This window comes from Panthera tigris, chromosome X (genome assembly GCF_018350195.1).
Source record: "Panthera tigris isolate Pti1 chromosome X, P.tigris_Pti1_mat1.1, whole genome shotgun sequence".
NCBI lineage: Eukaryota > Metazoa > Chordata > Mammalia > Carnivora > Felidae > Panthera > Panthera tigris.
The window spans coordinates 100,947,049-100,971,624 of NC_056677.1; the positions used below are offsets into that span (position 1 = coordinate 100,947,049).

At 37.8% G+C, this 24,576-nt stretch overlaps 1 protein-coding gene and 1 pseudogene across 12 annotated transcripts in view; one reads left to right on the forward strand and one right to left on the reverse strand.

Annotated features, from left to right (window-relative positions):
* Window positions 1-1,278: 1,278 nt before the first annotated feature.
* On the forward strand, window positions 1,279-2,200 carry LOC122235294 (annotated as a pseudogene).
* Window positions 1,282-24,576, reverse strand: part of THOC2 (THO complex 2) — a 111,193-nt gene continuing 87,898 nt past the window's right edge. For 3 of the 12 annotated variants that reach the window (XM_042975087.1, XM_042975085.1, XM_042975097.1), the window contains 14 exons: window positions 23,667-23,808; window positions 23,052-23,209; window positions 22,004-22,132; window positions 21,514-21,645; window positions 21,238-21,422; window positions 20,566-20,744; window positions 20,196-20,298; window positions 18,849-19,279; window positions 18,583-18,641; window positions 16,847-16,978; window positions 11,862-11,999; window positions 11,450-11,519; window positions 11,210-11,367; window positions 8,549-9,066 (listed from right to left, as the gene is read on the reverse strand). In XM_042975087.1, the coding sequence (XP_042831021.1) occupies window positions 8,938-9,066; window positions 11,210-11,367; window positions 11,450-11,519; window positions 11,862-11,999; window positions 16,847-16,978; window positions 18,583-18,641; window positions 18,849-19,279; window positions 20,196-20,298; window positions 20,566-20,744; window positions 21,238-21,422; window positions 21,514-21,645; window positions 22,004-22,132; window positions 23,052-23,209; window positions 23,667-23,808 (2,145 nt within the window). In that variant the 3' untranslated portion in view covers window positions 8,549-8,937. Of the gene's footprint in view, window positions 1,911-1,932; window positions 3,964-8,463; window positions 8,510-8,548; window positions 9,067-11,209; window positions 11,368-11,449; window positions 11,520-11,861; window positions 12,000-16,846; window positions 16,979-18,582; window positions 18,642-18,848; window positions 19,280-20,195; window positions 20,299-20,565; window positions 20,745-21,237; window positions 21,423-21,513; window positions 21,646-22,003; window positions 22,133-23,051; window positions 23,210-23,666; window positions 23,809-24,576 lie in introns of those variants that run through there. The other 9 variants (XM_042975093.1, XM_042975092.1, XM_042975096.1 and 6 more) reach the window with 8 other exon arrangements.

The following is a 24,576-nucleotide window of genomic DNA, read 5'->3' on the forward strand; positions in this document are numbered from 1 at the left end:
GGAGGGAAGGAGGAAAACAAGAAGGAAAGAAAGAAGGAAGACTTAAGAAATAAAAGCCAATGAGCTCTGTCCATAACCAAGGCTTGAATTAAGTCTCTAGATAAGAATGAAGTATTTGTGTATTTCTCATTGCCCACTCTCCGAAACCATTAAAGATAGGTACACTGTGAGGGCTTAAAAAAAAAAAACAAAACCACTGAACATTCTGTGAGGGAGGGAGGATAAAATGAAATAGAAACAAGTAAAATACTCCACAGGGGCAAGCAACAGCTTGTCAAAAGGAAACAGAACACACGGCAATGAAAAGGAACCGATTTTACATGACCAACAAAAAAAAAAGAGAAAAATGACATCACATTTTTCACAAGGACACGATTTTAATAGTGACTTATATTAAGATGCAATGTCTGCTAAATTATAAAAATTGCTTTAAAAATATATTGACTTAATTATACTCATTTCCTTTCCTTTATGTACTGACATTTTCAAATACTGCATATTGAAATAAATTCCAAACATGATCATTACAACATGTGGCAAATAACTTCATATCTGCCTAACATTATTCTCAAATTTTAAACTAATGCTTAAAGCATTAAACTTTATTGACGAAAATACTACATTCACATATTTCATAAAACCAGAGCTAGAAGGGCCTTGGAAAGTAATCACACTTGCATGAAATGCTGACAAATAATTTACACATCATTTCTATACAGCATTCTGTTCACACCATGTATAACCTTGACATTACCAATTATAGTTGTGGATACACTAATGTTGAACTTACAATTTTAATACTTAAAAATCATTGTTCCTGTCCATCACGGATGAATGGATAAACAAAATGTGGTACACATTCATACAATGGAGTATTATTCAGTTATAAAAAGAAATGAAGTTCTGATACATGCTACAACATGAATGAATCTTGAAAACATGATGCTAAGTAAAAGAAGCCAGACACAAAAGGCCACACATTGCATGATTCCATTTTTATGAAATGTCCAAAACTGGCAAATCCATACGGACAGAAAGTACATTATTGTTTCCAGGGGCTGGGGGGAGGGGAGAACCAACCGGGAGCGACTACTAACGGGTATGGGGCCTCTTTTGGGGGTGATGGAAATGTTCCAGAATTAGTGGCGATGGCTACAACATAGTGAATATGCTAAAAACCATCTTAAAATGGCAAATTTTAGGTCATATAAATTTTATCTCAATTTTTCAAATTGAAAAAAAAAAGTGTTGCAATAAAGAGATTATCATGGTATCGGGATGGCCATAACTAGAATAAGAAATGAGGGTCTCAGTCATGATGATGTCACAGTAGGAGAATTACTGGGCAAGGGAACTTTTGCTGACGTATATTTAAGGGCACATTAAAGGATAAAACTGCTGTTGCCATTAAAACATGTAAAGATGATCTTTCCTGGGAACTGAAATTAAAATTTTCACAAGATGCCAAAATCCTCAAGCAATATAATCATCCTGATATTGTCAAACCTATAGGAGTTTGCACACAAATACAGCCTATCTATGTCATTAAGGAATTGGTTCCAGGAGGCGACTTCCTCTCCCTTCTGAGAAAGAAGGATGAACTAAAACAGTTAGTGAAATTTTCATTAGATGCTGCTTCTGGATGGCGAATTTCGAGTAAAAATTGTATACACAGGGACCTTGCTGCAAGAAACTGCCTGGAGGTGAAAATAATGTTCTGAAAATCAGTGACTTTGGAATGTCTCGTCAAGAGGATGGTGGTGTGTATTCATCTTCTGACTTAAAGCAGATTCCCATTAAATGGACAGCACCAGAAGCTCTTAATTATGGGAGATATCGTTCTGAGAGTGACGCATGGAGCTTTGGCATCCTCCTCTGGGAGACCTTCAGCTTAGGGGTCTGTCCATACCCTGGAATGACAAATCAGCAAGCACAAGAGCAAGTGGAAAGAAGATACTGGATGTCAGTCTCTCAGCAATGTCCAGAGCGTATTTATAAAACAATGCTGAAGTGCTGGGATTACAAACTTGAAAACCACCCCAAGTTCAGTGAACTTCAGAAAGAACTGCCATCAAGAAGAAAGTCGTATAGTGATGAAACAGTGCCAGACTCAGCCTTTAGGACTCTATCTTCCGGCAGAGTAATATTTTCTTCTTATTACCCATGCGTTTATACCACATTACCCAGAACATTCTCCTAAGATTATTTTTTTATTTACTATTTTTTTAAACATGTGCCACTTTAACAATTGTAAACAAGAAAGCACAGACTCCAAATGCAAGAGATAACACAGATCTTTTTCACACTTAGGACTGTGGAGGTTTCTCACAGAGTTTCTACTTCGGGCTTTGGTCCGGTCGTCTGTCCTCCACCCTACACATCTCTGCTCTATCGGTGCTACAAACTGCACTGGTAATACCACGTTTGCAGAAAGACAAGATTACATCTGTAAACATTACTTTCTACTGGGTATCATCTGGACAGGACATCCTGAGGTTTTTTTCTTTCCTCCCTCCAACACCCCCAATAATAGGCCCTGATGTATTAGTAAGGTTGCAATCTCCCTGATGCTCCAGCATACCCTCCCCTCCTTTGTCAGGGCATCAGAAAACCATGCGTGGAATGCCCTCAAAGAACACCCTCTCAGAGCTGAGGCAGCCAACTTTAAATAATGTTACTTTATAGAGAGTTGTGACAGCAAGAAGCAAGTTTGAAAAGTAGGGTGGTCTGGAGAAAAGTACAGCTAGACTGGTGATCAAAGTAGAGAAGAGAGGCAAACATAAATTCAGCCTTCTTACCAGAGGTATGTCTTTATGCACGTGCGCACGCGCGCACACACACACTCTCTCTCTCTCTCTCTCTCTCTCTAAGATCAGATTCACCAAAAAGGTCCTAAAGAAATGTTTCAATAGTACATAGATTCTTCATAAAAGAGCCCTCTTAATGGCAACAAAATTTTTTTTAGAGAAACTATAAAATATGAGCCCACAAAATAGATTGTTTTTGGTTAAGTGTCTTCACCTCAAAGGAGGCATCTGAGAGCTTAGTTACCTTCATTTTCACGAGTTTCTGAAACGGTCAGGATTTCGTGATCCTACTTCTCTCTCTCTCCCTCTCCCTCCCTCCATCTCTCTCTCTCTCTCTCTCTCTCACACACACACACACACACGCACGCGCACGCAGTAGAAAGGCATGTATGGATGAAGCTGACAGAAAGTCAAATGAACATTTATGAGGAAGAAAGAAGATACAGGAGAAAGACACAGCGACAACCATCCTAATGCCACTTTACTCCTTTCATTTGTCCTTACACTGCTACCTAGGAATTCTTATCACAATAAACATACTTCCCAAGATGTTTCATGTAGAGAAATGTAACACAGAATTAAACTGGGATTCTGATGAACTGAATCTTAGCACACCCAGGGGTGCCTCTTAGGATAATGGCACGTGTAAGGGACAGTCACACTCAGAGGTATATGTGGCATGGGAGCCCTCTTCTAAGTGCTCATGCCTATGTCCCGATAGAAACAGCACAGCACCTAGTCAACATTTGGTATACCTTAAATGGAAAAAAGGAAAAGAGAAAATTCCTCCTATTCTGCCCAATTGTTTGGTACGTACAAATAGCAGTATAAAGAATGCACACCCATTAAAGAGTATAAGTGATGGTAACGAAGAGAAAAATAGTCGGCGTCTATCGTTTCAATCTCCTAACAAAACTTTCTAACACATTTAATGATTACTACATACAGACCCAAATAAAAGCATGTAAACCCGCCCTCAAAAAATACGTTGCAGTATACAAAGAAAACTTCTTTTAAACAGGGTAATATCAAATACTGTAAGTAAAGTGAACCACCTTTTGAGGGCAATAAAAAGTCAATGCTCTTTCTCATCAATCCCAAAGAGGTATACGTAATACTTCTGTCCATAGCTCTCCATATGAAGTTAACAGAGTATCTGAAACATAGCAGGTAATAAAGAAAAATACCTCGTTGTGTGATTAGAAGGAAAGGATGAAGTCACTGCCTTCAACAAGATCAGAATCGAAGGAGGGGGATAAGTAACATACTCGTACATTACACAGGAATCTGTGGCTAGGACTCTAGGCGAACTGACATGCCCACATGTAAGCAATGGGAAACTGAAAAAGAAACTTAACCGCACACTCCCCACTCCAACACATATTACAAGTACCTAGGACTGTGCCTCACCATGGCAACATGTTCCTAAAATGAGCAATCTCTGAGCACTTAGGAAGTCAATTTCCAAGTATGGACTGAAGAAAAAAGGCTGAGAACAGGAATTGCAAAATCAATTGTTTATAGAGGCTAATACGTAATGGAAACAAATGAAGTCAACTGGGTGGGGACTGATTGAGGTAAACTATTTAAAAAAAAAAAAAAAAAGACCCACTCTCTATATAAGGGGTGGGGGTGGGGGCGGGGGGGGGGGGGGGTGGGGAGGGAGGTAGCCAGCACCTAGGCAGGTCTAGCAGGACGCAATGTTGCCAAACATTCCAATTCTTCGAGAAAAGCGGAAATTCGGATTTTGTCAACTCTTCTGATTTTTAAAGGAAATCAATTAAAACAATGTTAAATACTGTGTGAGGCCAAGAAAATACACTGACAAGCCACATTCTGCCCTGGGGCTAAGAATCTGCAACCCTGGGTTTAAAGGATAAAACAGGTTACAAGGAGGATACTGGAGGTGAGAGAAGAACCGGAGACCGATCGGGCCTGGATGGAGTGGGGGATCACAACTGGAGCGTTAGGACACTACGATTGCAGATGGACAGGGTAGCGCTTCACTGCTCATGTTCTCTGAAATCAAAAATTGAAGTCCAAGAAGACTGAGCTTCTCAAAGTCTGGGAGCAAGCCTCAGCACAGCGTCTGGCTCACCAAGGACTCTTAAAAGTTAGCTAACCTTGACACTCATGAACTGAGGACCACACATATCAAATAAATACTGAGAAGCTAAAGGATTGTTGTAAGAGACAAATTTTAATAGGCAGGAATTCTTAGAGATTAAACCTCGGGGAATAAAGGCAAAGCAGCTAGTAGTGTTCAAAAGACTAAATCAAGGAGATAAGATAAATGTGGACAAAAAAACTTTAGTAATAACAAGTAACAGAAGATTCAGAGAACAAGGAAAAAGGATTTTACCAATAAAAATTATGAGATAGGAAAAGATTACAGAAGACTTTGGAAGGAATTTAATCTGGGTCACATTTATGTATTTTATTCTCTCATCTCTAATCTTATCTCTTATCTCACTTTATTTTTTCTCAAATCAGGGCGATACTTACAAATCAATGTCATTTCCCTATCCATCCTACTCAAAAAAAAAAGTCCTAGAAACCAACAATGAATCTTGCAATTAATAACATTAAAAAAAATTTTAACATTTATTTATTTTTGAGAGACAGATAGAACGTGAGTGGGGGAGGAGCAGAGAGAGAGGGAAACACAGAATCCGAAGCAGGCTCCAGACTCTGAGCCTTCAGCACAGAGCCCAACACTGGGCTCGAACTCGAGATGGTGACCTGAGCTGAAATTGGACGCTCAACCGACTGAGCCACGTAGGCGCCCCAACAATTAACAACATCTTTCACGGGGTGCCCGGGTGGTTCAGCCGGTTAAGCATCCAACTCTTGATTTCGGCTCAGGTCATGATCTCAGGGTTCGTGGGTTTGAGCCCCACACTGGGCTCCGTGCTTGGGATTCTCTCTCTCCCTCGCTCTCTCTGCCCCTCCCACGCTCACACTGTGACTCTGTCTCTCTCCCTCTCCCTCTCTCAAAATAAATAAGTAAACTTTAAAAAATAACATCTTTGAATCATGGAAATGTGACACGCGTCGCAGTTCTCTTTTCTGTAGAACATTAAAGGAAGCAGGAAGCAGGAAGCAGGAAGCAGGGAGCAGGGAGCAGCAGATTTAAAGTAGCCTAAAGGTAAATGGTGCCAATCAGAAATGATGAAACTTCTAAAAGAAAAAGAAGAACAGAAAGACTTGACCAATTCTAGAATGTATCCAAATAGGAAGAGGCATCCAGGGGGGCGCCTGGTTGGCTCAGTTGCAAGACAGTGGGACTCGTGATCTCGGGGTTGTGACTTCCAGCCCCACGTGAGGTATAAAGATCACTTAAATAAATAAAACTTAAAAAAAAAAAAAAAAAAAAAAAAGAGGCAGCCAGAACAGCCAGAAGAAGGAAAAAATCAACCAGAGCTTCACAAAATTCAGAATCTACCCAAGGAGAAAGTACAGGACACAGTGGTCAAGAAGAAATTGAACAGGATGAACATCAAGCCAAATGTATCGTAAAAGGATATCTGAATTGAGAAGCTTTGTTACAAGACCACCGACCTAACATCTAACACCCAAGCCAATCTTTCATGCCTTTGGTCCTGAAAGAGTATAGAGAGAGGTAAAGTACAAATCCATGGCCCATGTGAGTAAGAACTCAAAGAAATCTGCAGTAAAACTTTCACGTGCCAAAGAATAATATTTAGGTACTGAGTAAAGAGAGAGTTGTATAGAATCACAGTGAAAGTGGTCAGTCACAATGGCTGACTCATTTCTAATGAAGATATAAGTGGTAGGTGTTTTCCTTCTCTTTAATAAGGAGACCAGGTGAGGGGCGCCTGGGTGGCTCAGTCGGTTAAGCGTCCAACTTCAGCCCAGGTCATGATCTCGCAGTTCATGGGTTTGAGCCCCACGTCGGGCTCTGCGCTGACAGCTCGGAGACTGGAGCCTGCTTCAGATTCTGGTCTCCCTCTCTCTCTCTGCCCCTCCCCAGCTTGCACTCTGTCTCTGTGTCTGTCTCTTTCTCTCTCAAAAATAAATAAAATATTTTTAAAAATGAGACCAGGTGAAAGCAAGCAGTTTTAAAAAGCAAGGGGTGCCTGGGTGGCTCAGTCGGTTGAGCGTCTGACTTCGGCTCAGGTCATGATCTCGCAGTTCATGGGTTCGAGCCCTATGTCAGGCTCTGTGCTTACAGCTCTGAGCCTGGAGCCCGCTTCCGATTCTCTGTCTACCTCTCTCTCTCTGCCCCTCCCCCACTCGCACTCTCTCTCAAAAATAAACATGAAAAAAAAAGTTTTTTAAAAAGCAAAACGTCAAAAGAAAGAGTAAAGTGAAGAGTAAAAAAAGAAGAAAGATTAAGAGTTTATAGTTCACTAGGGAAAACAGCTAGTTGTTGGGGGAGAGGATGACTTGAACTGAGGAATGGGCAATCTTTCTAAAGATTTTAAAGAAAGTCTATTAAATTCTCAATGTTCTCTCCTAACTCTCATTTACCCCATTCTACTACATAGATAACAAGCAGACAATAACAAAGCTGGAAAGGCACACCACCCATCAGGACATTACCAATCTGGCAAACTCAAGTCCCCACCCTGCGGCCAAAATAAATAGGACAAAACCCATTCCCTAAAACTCATACCCTAATACAGAACGGGCTTTCCTACATTTCTGACTCTTAATTTAACTGTGAACAGCCTTGGTTCTCTCTCTGGTTTCATAAAAGCAGCAGCAAATGTTAGGGGGAGGGTCTAGATAGCAAGCATACATTAGGAAGTGACAGCTAATAGGGAAGCAAGAAAAGGAGCTACCACAAAGTCAAGACCTTCAAATACAGTCATCTCAAGCCATTAAACGTAGAGGGCAAAGCAGCCTACATATCCCAATAATCCTAAGGCATCACCGAACAACAGCTATTCAGATGATCCGAGTGCTCAAAAAAGACTGTATTAGGTTCTAAACACTCTTTTCACTAAGACAGAGTGAACTACTGTCCACATACCATTTATTTAAGATGGTTAAACACTTTTTAAATCTCATATAAGGCATAGTTACCTTGAAAACAAAGTTGCATATTTTAAATTCCAGAACTAAAAGCACAGACGGTATTTTCTGGCCTTGCAAAAACATGGGTTGTGGTAGAAAAGGAGGCACAGAAACTTAGAAATTTCTGGATAACACGTACGCATGAAAAGGCAAAAAGGAAAACAGAACACTAAAGGGCAAGGAAACCTAGGCTCTGAATATTGGCTCTGCCAGCGCGTATCTCTGTCAGCCTCTCCAGCTTAACCTCTCAGAGTCTCCATTTCTTCACCTGTAAAGTGCAGATGCCAGCACCACCTACAAGGCTATACGTACTTAAAAAAGGTAAATAATTATCCAGAGAAGACGGGAATGAGTGCTGAAGAGAAAGCCAGATGTTCTTAAATATATCTTGGTGCTAAGAAAAAAAACAGTGTGGCTAATCAGCAAGCTTAAGATGAAAACAGTTTAAAAATAACTGTGAATCTCTTTTTACATCTATACCCAAAGACCTGGTCATTACAGTTAGGTGCAAACTTCTAGTTGTAGCCTGCAAAACGTATCTAGTTTCCTCAGCATGATCAGACCTCATTTTATATCTCTCCCTTTAAACGAAAGGAGGTGAGAGAACACTCACCTTGATTGAAAGTCTTCATTATCTGTGCTTGTCCGAGGACTTATGAGTAGATGACAAATTAAGGGAAAACAACTTTGAAAAAAACAAAACAAGAAAGGAATGGTGTCTCAACTTTTAGTGCAATCAATCCTTCAGCTTGCGGTTCTACTCGCCTCTGACTAGCCTGGTAGCCTCAACCTCTACCAGCCCTGCTCATCTGCTTCATCATCTTGCCCTTCTATTCCCCACGCCCCAGCCCAAAGGACTCTCTGTTCCCTTTCTTCCTCTTGGTGGCAATACAGCTAGAGAGAATCTTGGTGGCATAAAACAACCTCAGTCACCACAGAAGTTAAAAAGAAAACATATCAAGTCTCCCCCTTCCACATTTCATATACTTGAGAGGGTTAACTGAAGAGACTACTAAAAGGCTAGTTAAGCCCTTCAACTTTATTCAGACCGCATACTACAAGGGTACAATTCTAAGCATGACCAGTATCAAAGCTTTCCGTTACACTGATTAAATATGCCAATAAGATGAAAAGGATATTGTTTCTTCTCTTCCTTTCCTCCTGAACTGTCCCGTTTCTCTTTCTTTTCTATCTTTTCTTTATCATGCCTGGACTCCTATAAGGAATGGTGGAATTAGTTGGGGAAGCGAAAACCAAATATAAAAATCAGCTCAAAATCCCTTTTTATCACCCACCAGTCACATATTTTTCTTCAAAAACTTATTTAATGATGCCAAAAGCACAAGCAACAATAGAAAAAAATTGGACTTTATCAAAAATAAAAACTTTCATGCATCAAAGAACACTATCAAGAAAGTGAAATACAATGTACAGAAATGGGAGGAAATATTTTTGCAAACCATACAGCTCATAAGGGTCTAGTGTCCAGACTATATAAAGAAGTCTTACAACTGAGCAACAAAAAGACAATCCAATTTAAAAGTGGCCACAGCATCTGAAGAGATTTCTCCAAAGAAGGTATATGAATGGCCAACAAGCACATGAAAAGACGCTCAATATCATTCGTCATTAAGAAAATGTGAAATCAAAACCATGATGAGATACCACTTCACACCTACTAGGATGGCTAGAATATTTTTTAAAAATGTAATTAAAAAGAAAAATTAAAAAAACAGAAAATAACAAGTCTTGGCAATGACGTAGAGAAATTGGCACCCTCGTACATTGCTGGCAGGAACATAAACTGTCCAGCCACTGTGGAAAATGGTTTGTCAGTTCCTCAAAACGTTAAACATGGCATTACCATAAAACCCAGAAATTCCACTCCTGGGTATACAGACAAGAGACCTGAAAACAGGTCTTCAGACAAACACTTCAGAGCAGCACACATTCATAGCAGCACTATTCACAACAGCCAAAGGGAACAACAAAAAAGTCCATCGACTGACAAATGGATGAACAAATGTGGTATATTCGTACAGTGGAATATTATTTAGCCATAAAAAGAAATGAAGCACCGGTACATGCTACGCCATGGAAGAATCTCAAAAATATTGTGCTAAGTGAAACAGGTCAGACACAAAAGGGCACATTATTATACAATTCCATTTATATGAAATATCCCAAACTGGTGAGCCCATAGAGACAGAAAGCAGATTGGTAGTTGGCAGGTGCTAAAAGGAGAGGGAAATTGGGAATGACTGCTCAATGGGCATGGAGTTTCTCTTTGGAGTGATAAACACATTTTGGAACTGGCTACACTGATTGCATAATACCGTAAATATACTCAATACCATTGAATTGTACATTTTAAAATGATTATTTTTATGTTATGTGAATTTTACCTCAATTAAAAAAATACTTATTTGAAAGGAGAAGCCTCACTTTTAAAGCATATAGAGACTTTAAAACAATCACCTTATAATTTTCCAAAACTGCTTTTAAGAACTATGACTACAGGGGCACCTGGGTGGCTCAGTCGGTTTAAGCGTCCGACTTCGGCTCAGGTCAAGATCTCACAGTTTGTGAGTTTGAGCCCTCCAATCAGGCTCTGTGCTGCCCGTGAAGAGCCTGCTTGGGATTCTCTCCCCCACCCCCACCCCGCCCCTCCCCAGTTGCGCGCACGTGCACGCTCTCTCTCAAAATAAGCAAACTTTAAAAAAATATTAAACAAAAGATAAAAAAGAACTATGACTATATATACCATAATAATGCTTTCGAAACACTTTACACCTTAATAATGACTTGCCTACTTTATGGCAGATGCAGGAAATGTATTCTGAATATCATCCATGAGTATCTAAGAGAATGCACACTATACTTAGTTTGAAAATCAAATACAAGTTGCATACACATTAAGTCTATTAGGAGAAAATGTTACAAAAATGTTTAAAAATCACAATTAATAAAGACTTTATGAGAGTGTTAATCATCAGGGAGAATACATGTGACCGTATTTTAACCTCATGAATGTAAAGAAACTAAAATCACTGTTGGTGGAGTGGGGGGGAAAGAAAACAAACAGGAAAAGCTAAAAGTCAATGAACAGAAGTAGGTGGGAGTGGAATGAAGGAAAAGGAAACTTCACTGATAAACTAATTCTACTCTCCCAGTAATTTGTTTGGGACCGTACTGGCTCGAATTTGCCAGATAAACTGCCCTCCCCCAATGCCTCCTCTTCCCACCCTCAAATAATTAACAAGAGATTATCAGATTACCAAAAAACTCCGTATGTGCTAATATTCAGAGAGTCAAACTTTTAAGAAAAAGCGTTCTGTCCCTTTGTTTTCCCAATTTACCTTTTTGCCACCGGAGGAGATTTTATCCATCTTTTCAGATTTAAACGAATCGCCGCCTTTTTCTTTGCCTGAAGATTTTGACTTATTTTTTTCCTTGTCTTTCTCATTTGGATAAGGAGACTCACATGGACTTTCACTTTTGTGTTTTGAAACCCCCACTAAAATTACAAAAGAGAATCATGAAAGCCTTTTCCAATTCAGTTTGATGATTGCTTCAAACGTATTAATAAATCTACCTACTTGTTCCATTTTCCTCTTTTCGCCTCTTGGCTAAGTCCGGTGGCACTTCACGGTCATTGTTTGAATGATCCTAGAACCAAGAAGTGTGAACTACATTGATCAAGAGGTTATGTTTTTGTTTTAAAATATTACTTTTACACAAGGGCACAGCTAACTAGAGCCGGAGAGTATTGCCAATAGTGTCCCACACTTGGCAAAATGACATGAGAGACAGGCAGAGCTGGCAGGGATTATTAGGCTGAAGATCCGTATTACCGTAGAAGATTCAAACACACTTTAGGGTGAAAATATCAGTTTAAACACTAAATTAACAGTCTGCCAGGCAAGAAACTAGTACTTCAAAAAAGACAACAAACACACCACCATACAGGATATAACGGCTTTCCAAACTAGTTTTTAAAAAATTACAAACCCTTTTCCGTTCTTTCCTGTCCTTTTCATCTTTTTTCTCTCTTTCTCTGGATCTTTCCCTCGACTTGTCCAAATCTTTCTTGTCCATTTCTCTCTCCTTACTCTTGGACAGTGGTGGAGGAGTATGATTAAGGTAGAGCTGTTAAATTAAGGCAATATTACTAAAGATTATTAGTTTTCCAGTATCGGCATAACCTGCTTGACTGTTTATTTAATGAAAGACAACTGGTAGTTAGACCCAAAGTCAAAACTGGTCAGCTGTCTGGATTACAAGAGGTGAAATAAAAGAACATGGCACAAATTATGCAAAGACTTCAATTCTTGGCCTTACAAAATTATTCATTTAAACTCAATCAGTTCATTCCTGCCTTAACTGAGACTCATTAGTAAATCTACAAGCGACAGTTCCTTTTATAGCTCTGTTGTGAAGATCTATAACCACTACCTCTACAGGAGTCCGTATGTGAAAGTGTCTGGGCTTTCTCTACTGTTAAGAAAAAAATACAAACCTCCACACAATCATGGAAATTTTAAACAGTTTTGCCATCCACTTAGGAGGCAACCGATGACAGCAAGCAAAAGTATAAAAACCTAGCCAGGACTTTACTAATAAGTCTTTTCTGCCTCTACATATACCATGTAAACACTACCCTAAATTATTTTTATAAATGTAAAGGCTGCATACTCCCTACTTCTTAAAGCACTCCAATTTCTACCAAATAATCACAACTGACTGGGAAATTTGTCTTACTGGTTCTAATGGCTCAGAAAACCATTTGGCCAGCTGAGGATGATAAAACAACTCCCAAGACTGAAAAACGATGAATTCTTTCTCTGCCAAAAAGGCCCACAGGCAATAAACAGCCAAAGATCAAAACTACACTACCTAAATAATTAAGAGATAATCTTAATAACTTATGCAAGTTGTAAATATGGAAATCTCGTATAATTTACTAGTATAACCTAGTGAATATGGAAATCTAGAAAACATTAAGTAATCAGATTCCTATCCTTACAGCATTTTTAACTGTGCTATAAGCTTATGTTCAATTTAAGACATTACAAGTCTTAGGCAGCAGTGTACAAAATATAACTCATTACAATAACTACGCAATCCTAGATATACCTTAGGAATGAAAAGAATAGTGAGTCAAAAGTCAAATAGTTTTACATGAGGAAATCTTTTGGTATTCAAAGGAATACATGAAAAAAAGACAACCATCCATTTGAAAATTAAAGAAACACTTATTTAACACCACCAAATATTTTCAATTCAGTTGGTCAGAAATACTGCCATAGGAATGCAGAAGTAGATTCTTTAAAATGTCAGTGTTTAAAAGTTGATGATCAACTGAAATAGACAAAATGTTTATTAATAACAAAGAGTAAGAGAATGAAAAACAGTCATAAAAGTGCTTGTCCGAAAGGTGCTCTTGCTGGGTTAATGCCCTAAGCAACACTTCAAGATTTTCTAATTGTGAGGTTTATTCATATCTTAAGTTAATATTACGTATGAAACTGATAAGACAAAAGAAATAATATATTCCTGCAATACTCAAAGATTTCTCTAAGGGAAGTATTCATTCTCCTGATAAAAGTAAAAAAAAGCGGGGGGGGGGGGGGGGAGGGGAGTGTGATTACAAATAAGTACACACAAGCACACCCACGCACACACACACCCCCTCCAAAGGAATAAAGTTTTTAATTGTGCCTAACTTGAATTCTGTATTGCAGGGAACTGAAAAACCAATACATTCTTAGTTTAGGAACACACCTAACCCTATTCCTTCTTCCTACCCTTCTAAGAATAGTTCTGATCACAATATTCTCTTTTCCACAACAACAGGCAGTCTCTCATTGCCTGTGGAATAAAATGCATACTCCTCAGCTCAGGTATTTCCAAGCTCTTCGCAATCTCTGCACAATTATATCCTGCTATGGGCAAACTCAATACACTCTATGCTGTGGCTACCAGTGACTCCCTAACTCCCTGTCCATCCCAGCGGTTCTCTTGACCACAATGGCTGCTCACTTTGATCTTAATCTCTTAAAATCCTACTAACCTTCACAGATAGCTCAAAAGCCATCAGCACTTCAATCATCCCTCAACTCTGCAACTCACTTGGTGGTGATCTCTTGATTATTCTGTATCAACATTTTTTGTGACAAGTATTCCCTATTAATTTCATGTCACTTATTTTTGCCCATGACACAGTTTCCAGTATGGTAGGGGAGCTCATTAATGTGTCTTTTTCACTTTTACATACTTCCTAATGCCTTGTACACACCAAGTACTCAATACTTGTTTGCCAAACAAAATTAATGATTTGTTAAATTGATCTGCAGATAGCGCTGTTGGACTGTGCTTTTGATTTGCTTTTATTCTTGACATTGGGATCAATGGGTCCAAAAAACAATAGGACTGATTTTCACAATCTGTTAACACTGCCACACTGACTTTATTAAGGCTACCGTATATAAAGATGGCCTCACTTCTAGGCTTCCATTTGATTATAAATCCTTGCTTTAAGATGAACAAAATTAAAACCTGAATTCTGTTTTGAGGATGGTTACTGCTGCCCTCCTAAATTATAGAGAAGCTTGGGTAAAGGAGGATGCTGCTTTTCACACTTTCTTCATCAAATACAGCTGCTAGGATTGCTAGGTAAAAACACAAGTGACCAAACTGGAAGTATGCCAATTGGAAATTGGGGGTGGAAGGTAAACAGACAGAAAAGATTTGGATATTAAGCTAGATTTTTCTCCCTTTAATCCACCTGAAAAGTCAAATCCATGTATTACTTTTACCATGGATTAGAAAGCAAAAATAGAAAGTAACTTAAAAAAAAAAAAAAAAAAAAAAAAAAAAGAGGATCCCAGGGACAAAGCATAACTAAAAAATTAAACTGACACACAGGAACAATTTTATATGTACGGGTGACAACACGAAAGAAAGAGACACACGTTGCTCAAATCCTTGAAAAAGGAAAAGCTACCCAGAAACGGTGAGTCTATATAGATGGTCAATTTTAGAGATCAAAGTCCGGTAAAGTTGTTTTTCTAAGACATTCATATGCTACTGTACCTTCCTAGACATATAAGAAAAATGCAACATCAACTACTGTGCAGACCAGTTAACCTTTGAATGCTTTACCAAAGTCCAAAAGCATAAGAGTTCATTTCAAATATTTATTGAACACCTAATCACATCACCAAGTTACCATACCAAACACTAAGGATCTGAAAAGTGGTATGAGTCACCTGATTTTAAGTGCATTCAGATGCCATTTTCAAAAATTTTTGGTTGAATGTGGAATAACTACTGAATTTTAAATACCCAGAAAATCACTATCTTTTTCTGAAGGGGGATAGGGAGATTGATTTGTAGTAGTATGATTTTAAAAACAAGGCAAACACATTAACAGAATTAGGAACTCCTTTCAACTACTGTTGAAACGGGTGCTAAGAATCAAGGGACCATACATTTTTTTTTTTTTTTTGTCATTTTTTTCATTGTAGTAGGAATACTTGAAGATCATCTTAATTTTAGTCCAAGTTCTGGTATGACTAACAAGTTACACGCCACTGGGAAAGGATCAAGAACTTTTTTAGTCTCTTATTTGTCAAAAAGACACTACCCTCCTGTTCTATCTACCTCACAGCACTGCTATGAACATGAAATGAGATAACATGTTTATCTCACATGTTTTATTTTCAAAAGGCTTCTGCAAATGTAAGGAACCATCATTTTCATCGTTGATTAGAAAATCCAGTTAACTATCACAGCAGGTTTCAAACTGCTTTAAAGTATGTTTCAGGAAATAAATACTCACAAGGTAACACTGTTAACCAATGAATTTAAAATAGCCGACACCAAGGCACTGATGGTTAAGACTGATATACACAATCCCAAACTGGTTATGAAAACCAACTATATTGCAATACAATTTAGCCAATAAAAAGTTTTACCTTAAAAGCAAGCATTCACAGTACAGCTAATACTCTTTTGATTGATACAGTATACTCTAAAAACAATGCTACAGTTTCAGCACAAAGGCACACTGGCTAACCTAAACTATTAAAAAATGTGTGCTTATTTGCCCCATATCCACAGACATTTCATTATAAAGGTATATATCTAAAAGCAGTTAATAATGTCAACTGGCTTTGTTTCAAAATTTCGTTTTGTGTTGGTCCACCAGTAAGAAATAATACTTAGCAGGTATAAGAGGAGGCAAAGTGGAAAATCAAAGTGAAAGAGGGTACAAATATTATAATAAGTAGACAAAATAACATGAACAATGGACAATTCAACTACAATAATGAAATGAACTCTGCAGTAAGATACACAAACTACACATTATTTTTAGTAGAAGAATACTCAAGAAAGTAGAGTAATAGGCAAGAATTAATACTGACATGTAATTACACGCAACCATCAAGTTGAGTATTCCCCTCCAAGAGAATGATTAGTTTACATTAACCGTATTTCTTGATATTACGCTACAACTACCAAAAGGGTAGCTCGGCAGAGGCAATATAGAATTTTATGGATTGGAATGGGCTCAGTTTTTAGAACAGTTACATGAATGCATCAAATTTCTCTTCTGGCCCTTTGGGTTGTCCTAAAACGTCAGAAAACAACCTGACAGATTTGTTTTGAGAAATTAAGTAAGCCTACTCCCCAAAACAAACCAACAACCCCTTCCCCAAACCTTAAACGTTATTTCCAGATCTTGAAACATAAAAGAATGCATAACACAGCAAGCAGAGAGATATTATGGAAGTGTTGCCACATTACGCGCATTTGGTAACAATCTCATTAAAAAGGACCGTTGTCATCCATTGTTTCAGTTTGTGGTAGTTACTTTTAAAGGTTATTCTACTAGCTTACTGAATTTACTAGGGTGAAGGTATCTACTAAATAAATGAAGTAAAGAATTTTTTTTGTTTTACTTAGGCATGATGATTTTAAAAGACTCAAACCTTTGCTGAAGACTCCTTGAGTTCGATGAGACTGTCCTGTAGAAAATGAATGGAGATGACAGGTGAGCTGGCATAGTTCTCAGAACCCAGAGGAACTTTGGGAAGTATGGCTGTAACCTGGAAATAAACCAGCTACTTCTTGTGAGGATAAATCTCATGATGTCAATTATAATATGAATATCAACAATAAAAAACAAAAGCAAAACCATGTAATGGAACTGTAATGTTAAAAAAATAACTAAATTATATGTACTCAATGTAATAACAAATAAAAATCTTTATCTGCTCATAATTTAAAAATAAATGTCAATGCCACATTTTTCATAATACTGTACTTAAGCTATAGGTAATGTTAAGTTAAGAGGCTTAAGAAAACAAAACATTTTTTTTCCCTCCATAGAAAGTCTAAAATAGTGGAGGTCACTGTGGAAGAACGTTATCTTACGTTTTCAGTTTTTCTTTACTTGGGAGGTTTCAAATTTTACTTTACTTATGACTCTACTATAAATACAAGCATTTTTAAACCTAGCCCAAAAAACTCAGTGGCATTATATTAACAAGAAAACAACATGTATCGTCTAAAAGAGTAATCACTTTTTTGCAAAGTGCCTCTGGTGGTGAATCTCATGCCTCCCACAAAAAAAGCACTTAAGAAAAAAGAGAGAGAGAAAGAAAGAAGGAAAGAAAGAAAGGAAAGAATAAAAGCAAGGAGAAAAGAAAAAGAAAGAATAAAAGAAAGGAGAAAAGAAAAGGAGGAAAGAAAGAAGGAAAGACAGAAAGAAAGGAAAGAAAGGAAAGAAAGGAAAGAAAGGAAAGAAAGAAAGAAAGAAAGAAAGAAAGAAAGAAAGAAAGAAAGAAAGAAAGAAAGAAATTACGGTATTCCACCACAGTGCTCTTGACGAAGAATTAGTTAACTTACAGTTTTAAAAGTTCAACGTACTGCAAATTCAAAGATTCCATGAAATTAGATGACTTTAGAATTAAAATTAAATATGGAGCAAGGAATGGCTACCCTGAGTCTTCAAGAAGGCTACACCCACGATTTTGTGCTGCAGTTGAATGCCTGGGGTTTCTCTTTGCTGGGTGGTAGGATTGGATGCCACATCTGCTTTTATCGTAACGCAAGGTTCAACTTGTTGGGAACCCAATGGGTATAAACAAACCTCCAAGGGAAGATACAACAGAAGCTGCATGCTCACTGAATATACACAACTACAGGAGAACTGATCACCAAGGAGACTTTAAAATGGAACTCCTTTCAAGACTCCTTCTTAGAAGGCACACATCGGTATGATGCTCATCAAGAAGCTTGATGAATTCAGAGGTATCTTGTTTATCCTGTATCATCCAGGAAGTCTTCACTGCTATATATTCTTCAATATTTATGCTGAAAAATAGGCTTCATTCTGCCGAAAAGATTCATTTGCTTGTAGCTACCATTGCGCTCCAAAAATGACTGCTTAAAGCAGTGAGGCACTTCTGGGTAAAATTTCTCTTGCACTTTGAAACACTACAAAATTAGTGCTAGGTCCTTGAAGTTTTAATATTTTTATAATAAAAATACTCAATAGGAAAAAATATCAGTCCACCAATATATAAAAAATTCATTTTCTAATGCAATATAAAACCTCCAGTGGCTCCAGTGAATACTTGGCACAAGACTTGAAGGAAGTCAGGACACGTATTCCAACCAGGTGAGCCTAACATGGACGCTGCCTTCCTCAGGCTATACTAACCTTTACTGTTGAGGAATGCGATGGAGAAGGGTGGGTATCAATTTTGCGGCGTTTTTGTTCTGTTAGCACAAAAAGAAAAATGGTCACAGTAAGATTTCTACTTTTTTTCCAACCACTTAAGAAAAATCACCAACTTTTAAGGTCATCAAGTATTAGTTCCCCCGAGTAAGGTCCCTAGATAACTTGCCAGAACAAGAAAACAAGAACCAACTATTACACATTAACAAGAACCAAAAGTAAACAAATGTAAAGAAAGGCAAACTTGCCCCTTTCAGGCTCTGCAACATCTGATCGGGGAACAGGTGACTTCAAGGACCCAGAAACTGGTGTTTTTTCTCCTCCTTTAGCATTTTCCTTTGATTTCATTTCCTTTGCTATATCTCTTTCTCTGGATGGCTCCTTCTCTCTTTCCTTTTCTTGAGTCGATTTTGATTCTATGCTGGGGACAGTGGTTTTGAATTTCTCATCTTTAGCTTTTTCTTCCTTCTTGAATTTTTCTTTCTCTTTGTCAGACTTAGGTGTTCTTTCCTTCGTCTCTCTTGCTTTTTCATCTTTATTTGGCCGCTCTTCCTTCGGTTTTTCTTTACCATCTTTACCAAGTACCCTGGCCTCTGGAGTAGTAGCTGGAGTCTTTTCTTTTTTCTCTTTTTCTTTCTCTTTCCCTTTTTCTTTGTCATTTTCTTTAACAGCTTTGCTGCTTAAGAATAAAAACATGAGATTTTAAGACAGTCAAGAAACACACTCCATGTTATATAAACCATGAAGGGTTTCCTATGGACTTCAAAAATAACAGAACTAAGAGTAGCCCTTTGAAAACTAAACGACTTTAAGACAAATAAAAAGGAAGTACTTCTTTATCCAATAAATAATAAATGACCAAATTCATGAACAGCATATTAAAAAGAATGATTAAACTGATGGCAGGCCGTTTTCTGTATATGTTCATAACCTCTGAGGATTACAAGGTTAGCCAAAACTTATCCCACAAACCAACCAAGGGTGCTACTATCAGGAACTGGATTACTTGGCTGGATGGATCCCTGGTCTAAATCAGTGTAGGCTTCTTTTATGTTAATTATCCTTACCCAGAATGCCCATAGCAAGTACTCAATCCTAAAAGGTTTTTCTTTTAATTTTTTTTAATGTTTATTTATTGGGGGGGGGGGGGGAGGGAGAGAGCACAAGCGGGGGAAAGGCAGAGCGAGAGAGAGAGACACACAGAATCCAAAGCAGGCTCCAGGCTCTGAGCTGTCAGCACAGAGCCTGATGCAGGGCTCAAACTCACAAACTACGAGATCATGACCTGAGCTGAAGTCAGACCCTTAACAGACTGAGCCACCCAGGCATCCCAATACTAAAATGTTTTTTTTTTTTTAACTTCACTACCTACCTTCACCTGCGTAACTCAGCAGGGGAAACAGTGTCAGTCTTGGCATTATAGAAAACATATGGAGGATGGTTACGCACATCATCAAATTAGGGGTACTTAAAAAATTCAAAAGTCCAACATAAATGACTTTCATAGTATTCAACTACCACCCTCTTTCATTCATGGCTAATGAGATTAATCATGTAAGAATTCAGAACTGTGACATACAGCACAGCATTCCTACCTGTTAGAGCCACTGTTTCCATTGCTTGAATTCCCTTTTGGTGTGGCACTAGAAGCTTTATTAACAGCTTTCACACCACACTGAGATCTCTCCCTTGATTTATCTGAAAAAAAGGTAAGGTTTTATTTGACAAGTCCCTAATTGTAAATAAAGTACAATTTCACAGCAAAATGATTAGAGATGAATTCTAATTCATTCTTTCTAAAGAAACAAAGGGCTAATTACTTCTTGATAGTCTTGATAGTTACATACTCCTACCTAGGGAATAAAAAATAATACTAAGCCAGCATTTTACTTGTCACGTGATATAAAAAACCTTAGTTTGTTCAAACGAAATGTATCACTTATAAACTTCTACAAATAAGCATACCAGTCTCCTCAGTACTGCTTTCGTCCGATTTGGATGCACTTCCTATCGACGAAGAAGAAGGCCCACCACCAGGCCCATTTTGTACACTGGCAACTGCATTCCTCGGAGGGGGGTCTTTGTGATGAAACTCATTTTCAGGTATCATGTATGACTTTCTACTTTTCAACTGCCCAGAGTAGCTGAAAGTCGCACAAAGTGTTTAAATATACAAATACAAATCAAAAAGTACAAACATGGAGTTTAAAAGAATAAAATTAGCAAATTATTCACCCTACTTGGTGCCAGAGAATAAAAAATATTAATTTTCAGTAAGTTCCTGAAGGTCTTTAGAGAGAGCCCCAGATGCTTTCTTAAAAATAAAAATGTAAACTGATCCTCAAACTGTCTTTTTTTCACTATTGAAGATCCAAATATCAACTGATGATAAAATTACATTTCCTCCAAACCAAGACATACTATATATGACTTTTGAAATTATCATCCAGTATAGACCGGAAGCTGATAATCAGAAGTGACAACTCTCACCAGCCTGTGGGAACATGATCGCATAATCTCCCATAATCTCCTGAAGTAAGGCAGAAGATAAACTTCAACACTGTAAAACATTTTAAAGTCTTCAGAATCCTTCTGTCATCTAGTCTCATAAATCACATTAAAGTATAATTGTGTTACCCCATAGCCAATGCATATAGATCTGGCCTCTTCTCTTTTTCTTCTTGGCAGATTTTATGCACTCTTCTTTCCAAAGCCTGACCCAGATTCAAAACTTTTGGGTACCAAGGAAGTATTTTTGTTAGCACAATCAAAATATTCCTGATGTGAGTATATTCGCCTGTTTCAAGGCAATGCACCGATGCCTACAACAAACATTTTAAGACCTATTATTATGAAAATATTAAGTATAAAGAGAAAAAAACCACCTTCAAGAAACACAATTTTTTTTTTTACCTTGGTTAGTTTGTAATGCCATTTATGCACAACATGTCGAAAATTTTCATAGTCTAATTGATCAGCTTTATTTCCACCATCAAATCCAGTTGCTCGTAATATAGTAAGGAATCCTGGATAATTTCCACATTCCTTTAAAAAAAAAAAACAAAAAAACAAAAAAACAGGCTGTTAAAGAAAAATTCTGCCCCCAAAATAGCAGGAACTGAAAACTTAAGAGGACTAGTTTAATGATTCCATGCAAAAACAAGATCTGAATGATAGGTAGTTTTCACAGAAATGTTAAGCTTATTTGATAGTATTAATTTGGCATGTCAGTTCGAGATATGACTTTTTTAAACAGCACTTTTTAATAATGAATGAATTATGCTTAAATTTTAAAAACTGTTTTACAACTCAATCTTAAACTCACAAAACTGAACAACCTAAAGATTACTGCGAGTGGTTGTTATACACAGGGGTAAAATGTTAGGGTGTTTATTAGCCATACCTTTTCATATGTGGCGCGATCACTGTGCCACCTGGTCACAGTCTCTAACATGCAGCAAAGAAATCGCCCATATCGACTAGCTTCATTTTCAGTACAGCTTGCAACTGTGTAAATTATATCAGAGAAAACCTACAGGAAAAATGTTTGAAAAATAAAAACAAATCAATGTCAAAATTAGTCCAAAATGTTAAACGGTTGTGTTACAGCAAATCATAATAAACTAAACAGGTTAGTTTATATATCTTCCCCTTTTATATTCACAATTCCAGAAACCTTTAAAGATTTTTGGCTTTTGTGAGGAAATGGCACATTCATAAAGCAACAGCAACAACAAACTTTTATTTTAAAAAGCTGATGTACAATGACAGAGGAAAAAACTGTAATGATTATTACAACATAACTTCTTCAACAAAGACTTAGCCATAGATATTACTGGGGTTAAGGGGACAGTAAGCAGAGGCGAGGTTCATAGAAACTAGAAAAAGGCAGCTGACATGCTGTGACACAGGTTACATTTTTAAACCATAAATGCAGTAATTTATTAAGAAAAAAGCCAGATGCAAAATTACATAAATGTGACCATACTGAAAAGCATCCCTGCTTTTATGTGTGTGCAAAGGTGTAAGCCGTTTTGTTGTTTTTTGAGGGGGTGAAGGTTAAGAACGAAGAAGAGAGTTCTACCTATTATTGACAAAAGTATAAACCCATATTATGAGTTAACAGATTAACTAGGGGTGCTTATTATGTGTCAGGCACTATTCAAAGAGCTTGTGTGTAGTGACTCATTTAATCCTCACAATAATGTTCTGAAGCAAGTACTATTACCCCATTTTACAGTAAGAAAACTGAGGCACAGAGAGGTTAAAAAAAACTTGCCAAAGATCATATAGCTAGAAAGTAGCAGAGCTAGGATTCAAGTTCAGGCACTTGGCTCTTGAGTTCATGCTTTTAACCACACACACAATAAATACCTCTATAGCTTATCATGTTTAGCTATCTTTGTGTGAGACTTTTTTTTTTTTTAAAGGTTGCAATAAAAGGAACTTACTCGATCATAGCAAAGAAGTGTGGAAAAATTTGGAGTTTTCTGTTGATGTACCAATTCAACAAAACGAGCACAGTAAACAGCATCAATTGCTGAAAAAATACATCGAGGAAATATACACAGCTGTAGAAATTTTGTGATGGTCTCATTTTTGGTAGATTCTAAAAATAAGGGAAGAATATATTAAGTGATAAACTTCTTCCTCAAGTGCCTCAAGGCCACTAAACATGACAACATATTAATTTTAGTGTAGAGAATGCTATAAAAAACCACAAACTCTATAGTTTGTAACCAAAAGGTCATGCCTGGGATAAGACTTTCATTTTCACTCTGTGGACATTTTTCTATCTATAATTTCTCCAGAAATATGATTTCATCCAGAAAGGTTGAAGGATAAAAGCTGCCAATATTGTAGTTTATAATTACTTTCACCAGCAAACTAAATCAGTTCCTTCAGCGAACATGTGAGGTCGACTCTGCATTAATGAATCACCCAAGAACGGGATAGTGAACGCTGAGTTGAAATACAAACATAGCACACTTCAACACCTCTGAAGTCATAGAGGTTTGCTTTTGTAGTTTAGCAGGAGCAGGAATTTAACAAGTCCAACCACTCACTTGCTAAAAGCCAGTTGTCCTTCTCCAGTTTCAGTCTCTGTAGAACTCGCTGTACATGTTCCATCTGTTTCTTTTCTTCTTCAAGAAGCTTGTCCTGAAGGGCAGTACAACGCTCCTTCTCCTTTTTCTTTTTATTTGGAGGCTACAATGTAGAAGTTAGATACTTTTCTAACTACAGGAACATTACCTCCCTCTCTTTGAATTAAAAAATTCAAAAAGAGATAAATGCTGACACTTCATCTTCATTACTTCACAGGGGTATCGAGGAGTCCACCTGAGTGTGCTTTCACCACCATTCACCACCATTCACCAAATCCAAACTGTCGTCTTCCCATCAAAACAGGCTACCTTTCCAGCACTGGTGCTTCTAGTCTGCGGCATGGAGTCATCTTCGACTCTTCCTTCTTCACTCCAGCATCCCAAATGCTTATAAAGTCTCGTGCATTCCCACTCCCTCAGTACTTCACAACGAATTGCCCAAAGTGCCACCTACCTGGTCTCCAGCCTAACACCAGCCCCTTCGCCCTAACAAACGCATCCTTCATACCACTGTCAAGAGTGCTTTTTCCAAAGTACCATTTTTACCATTATCACTTCCCTGCTGAGGAATCTAATACAGCCCTCCTTTTTATTAGTCTTCTTTCCTAACTTCCACTGCTCTACATAATCTGGCCCCATCCTAACCATTCGAATTGATCACTAAGCCCATTCACTAGAATAAAAGTGGTCTCTTTAAACCTTAAATTACTTCGCACCTTTGCTGGAGCTCTCAAGTGGCCAATCTGCCTCCCTATTTCCAAACCTAATCCATCTTCAAAGCCTACCCAGCTTAAGACTCACCTCTTTCACAAAGCCTTCTGCTAAAGAGTTCTCCTTTTGGGAACTCCTACTGCTCTTGTAATTGGAGTCA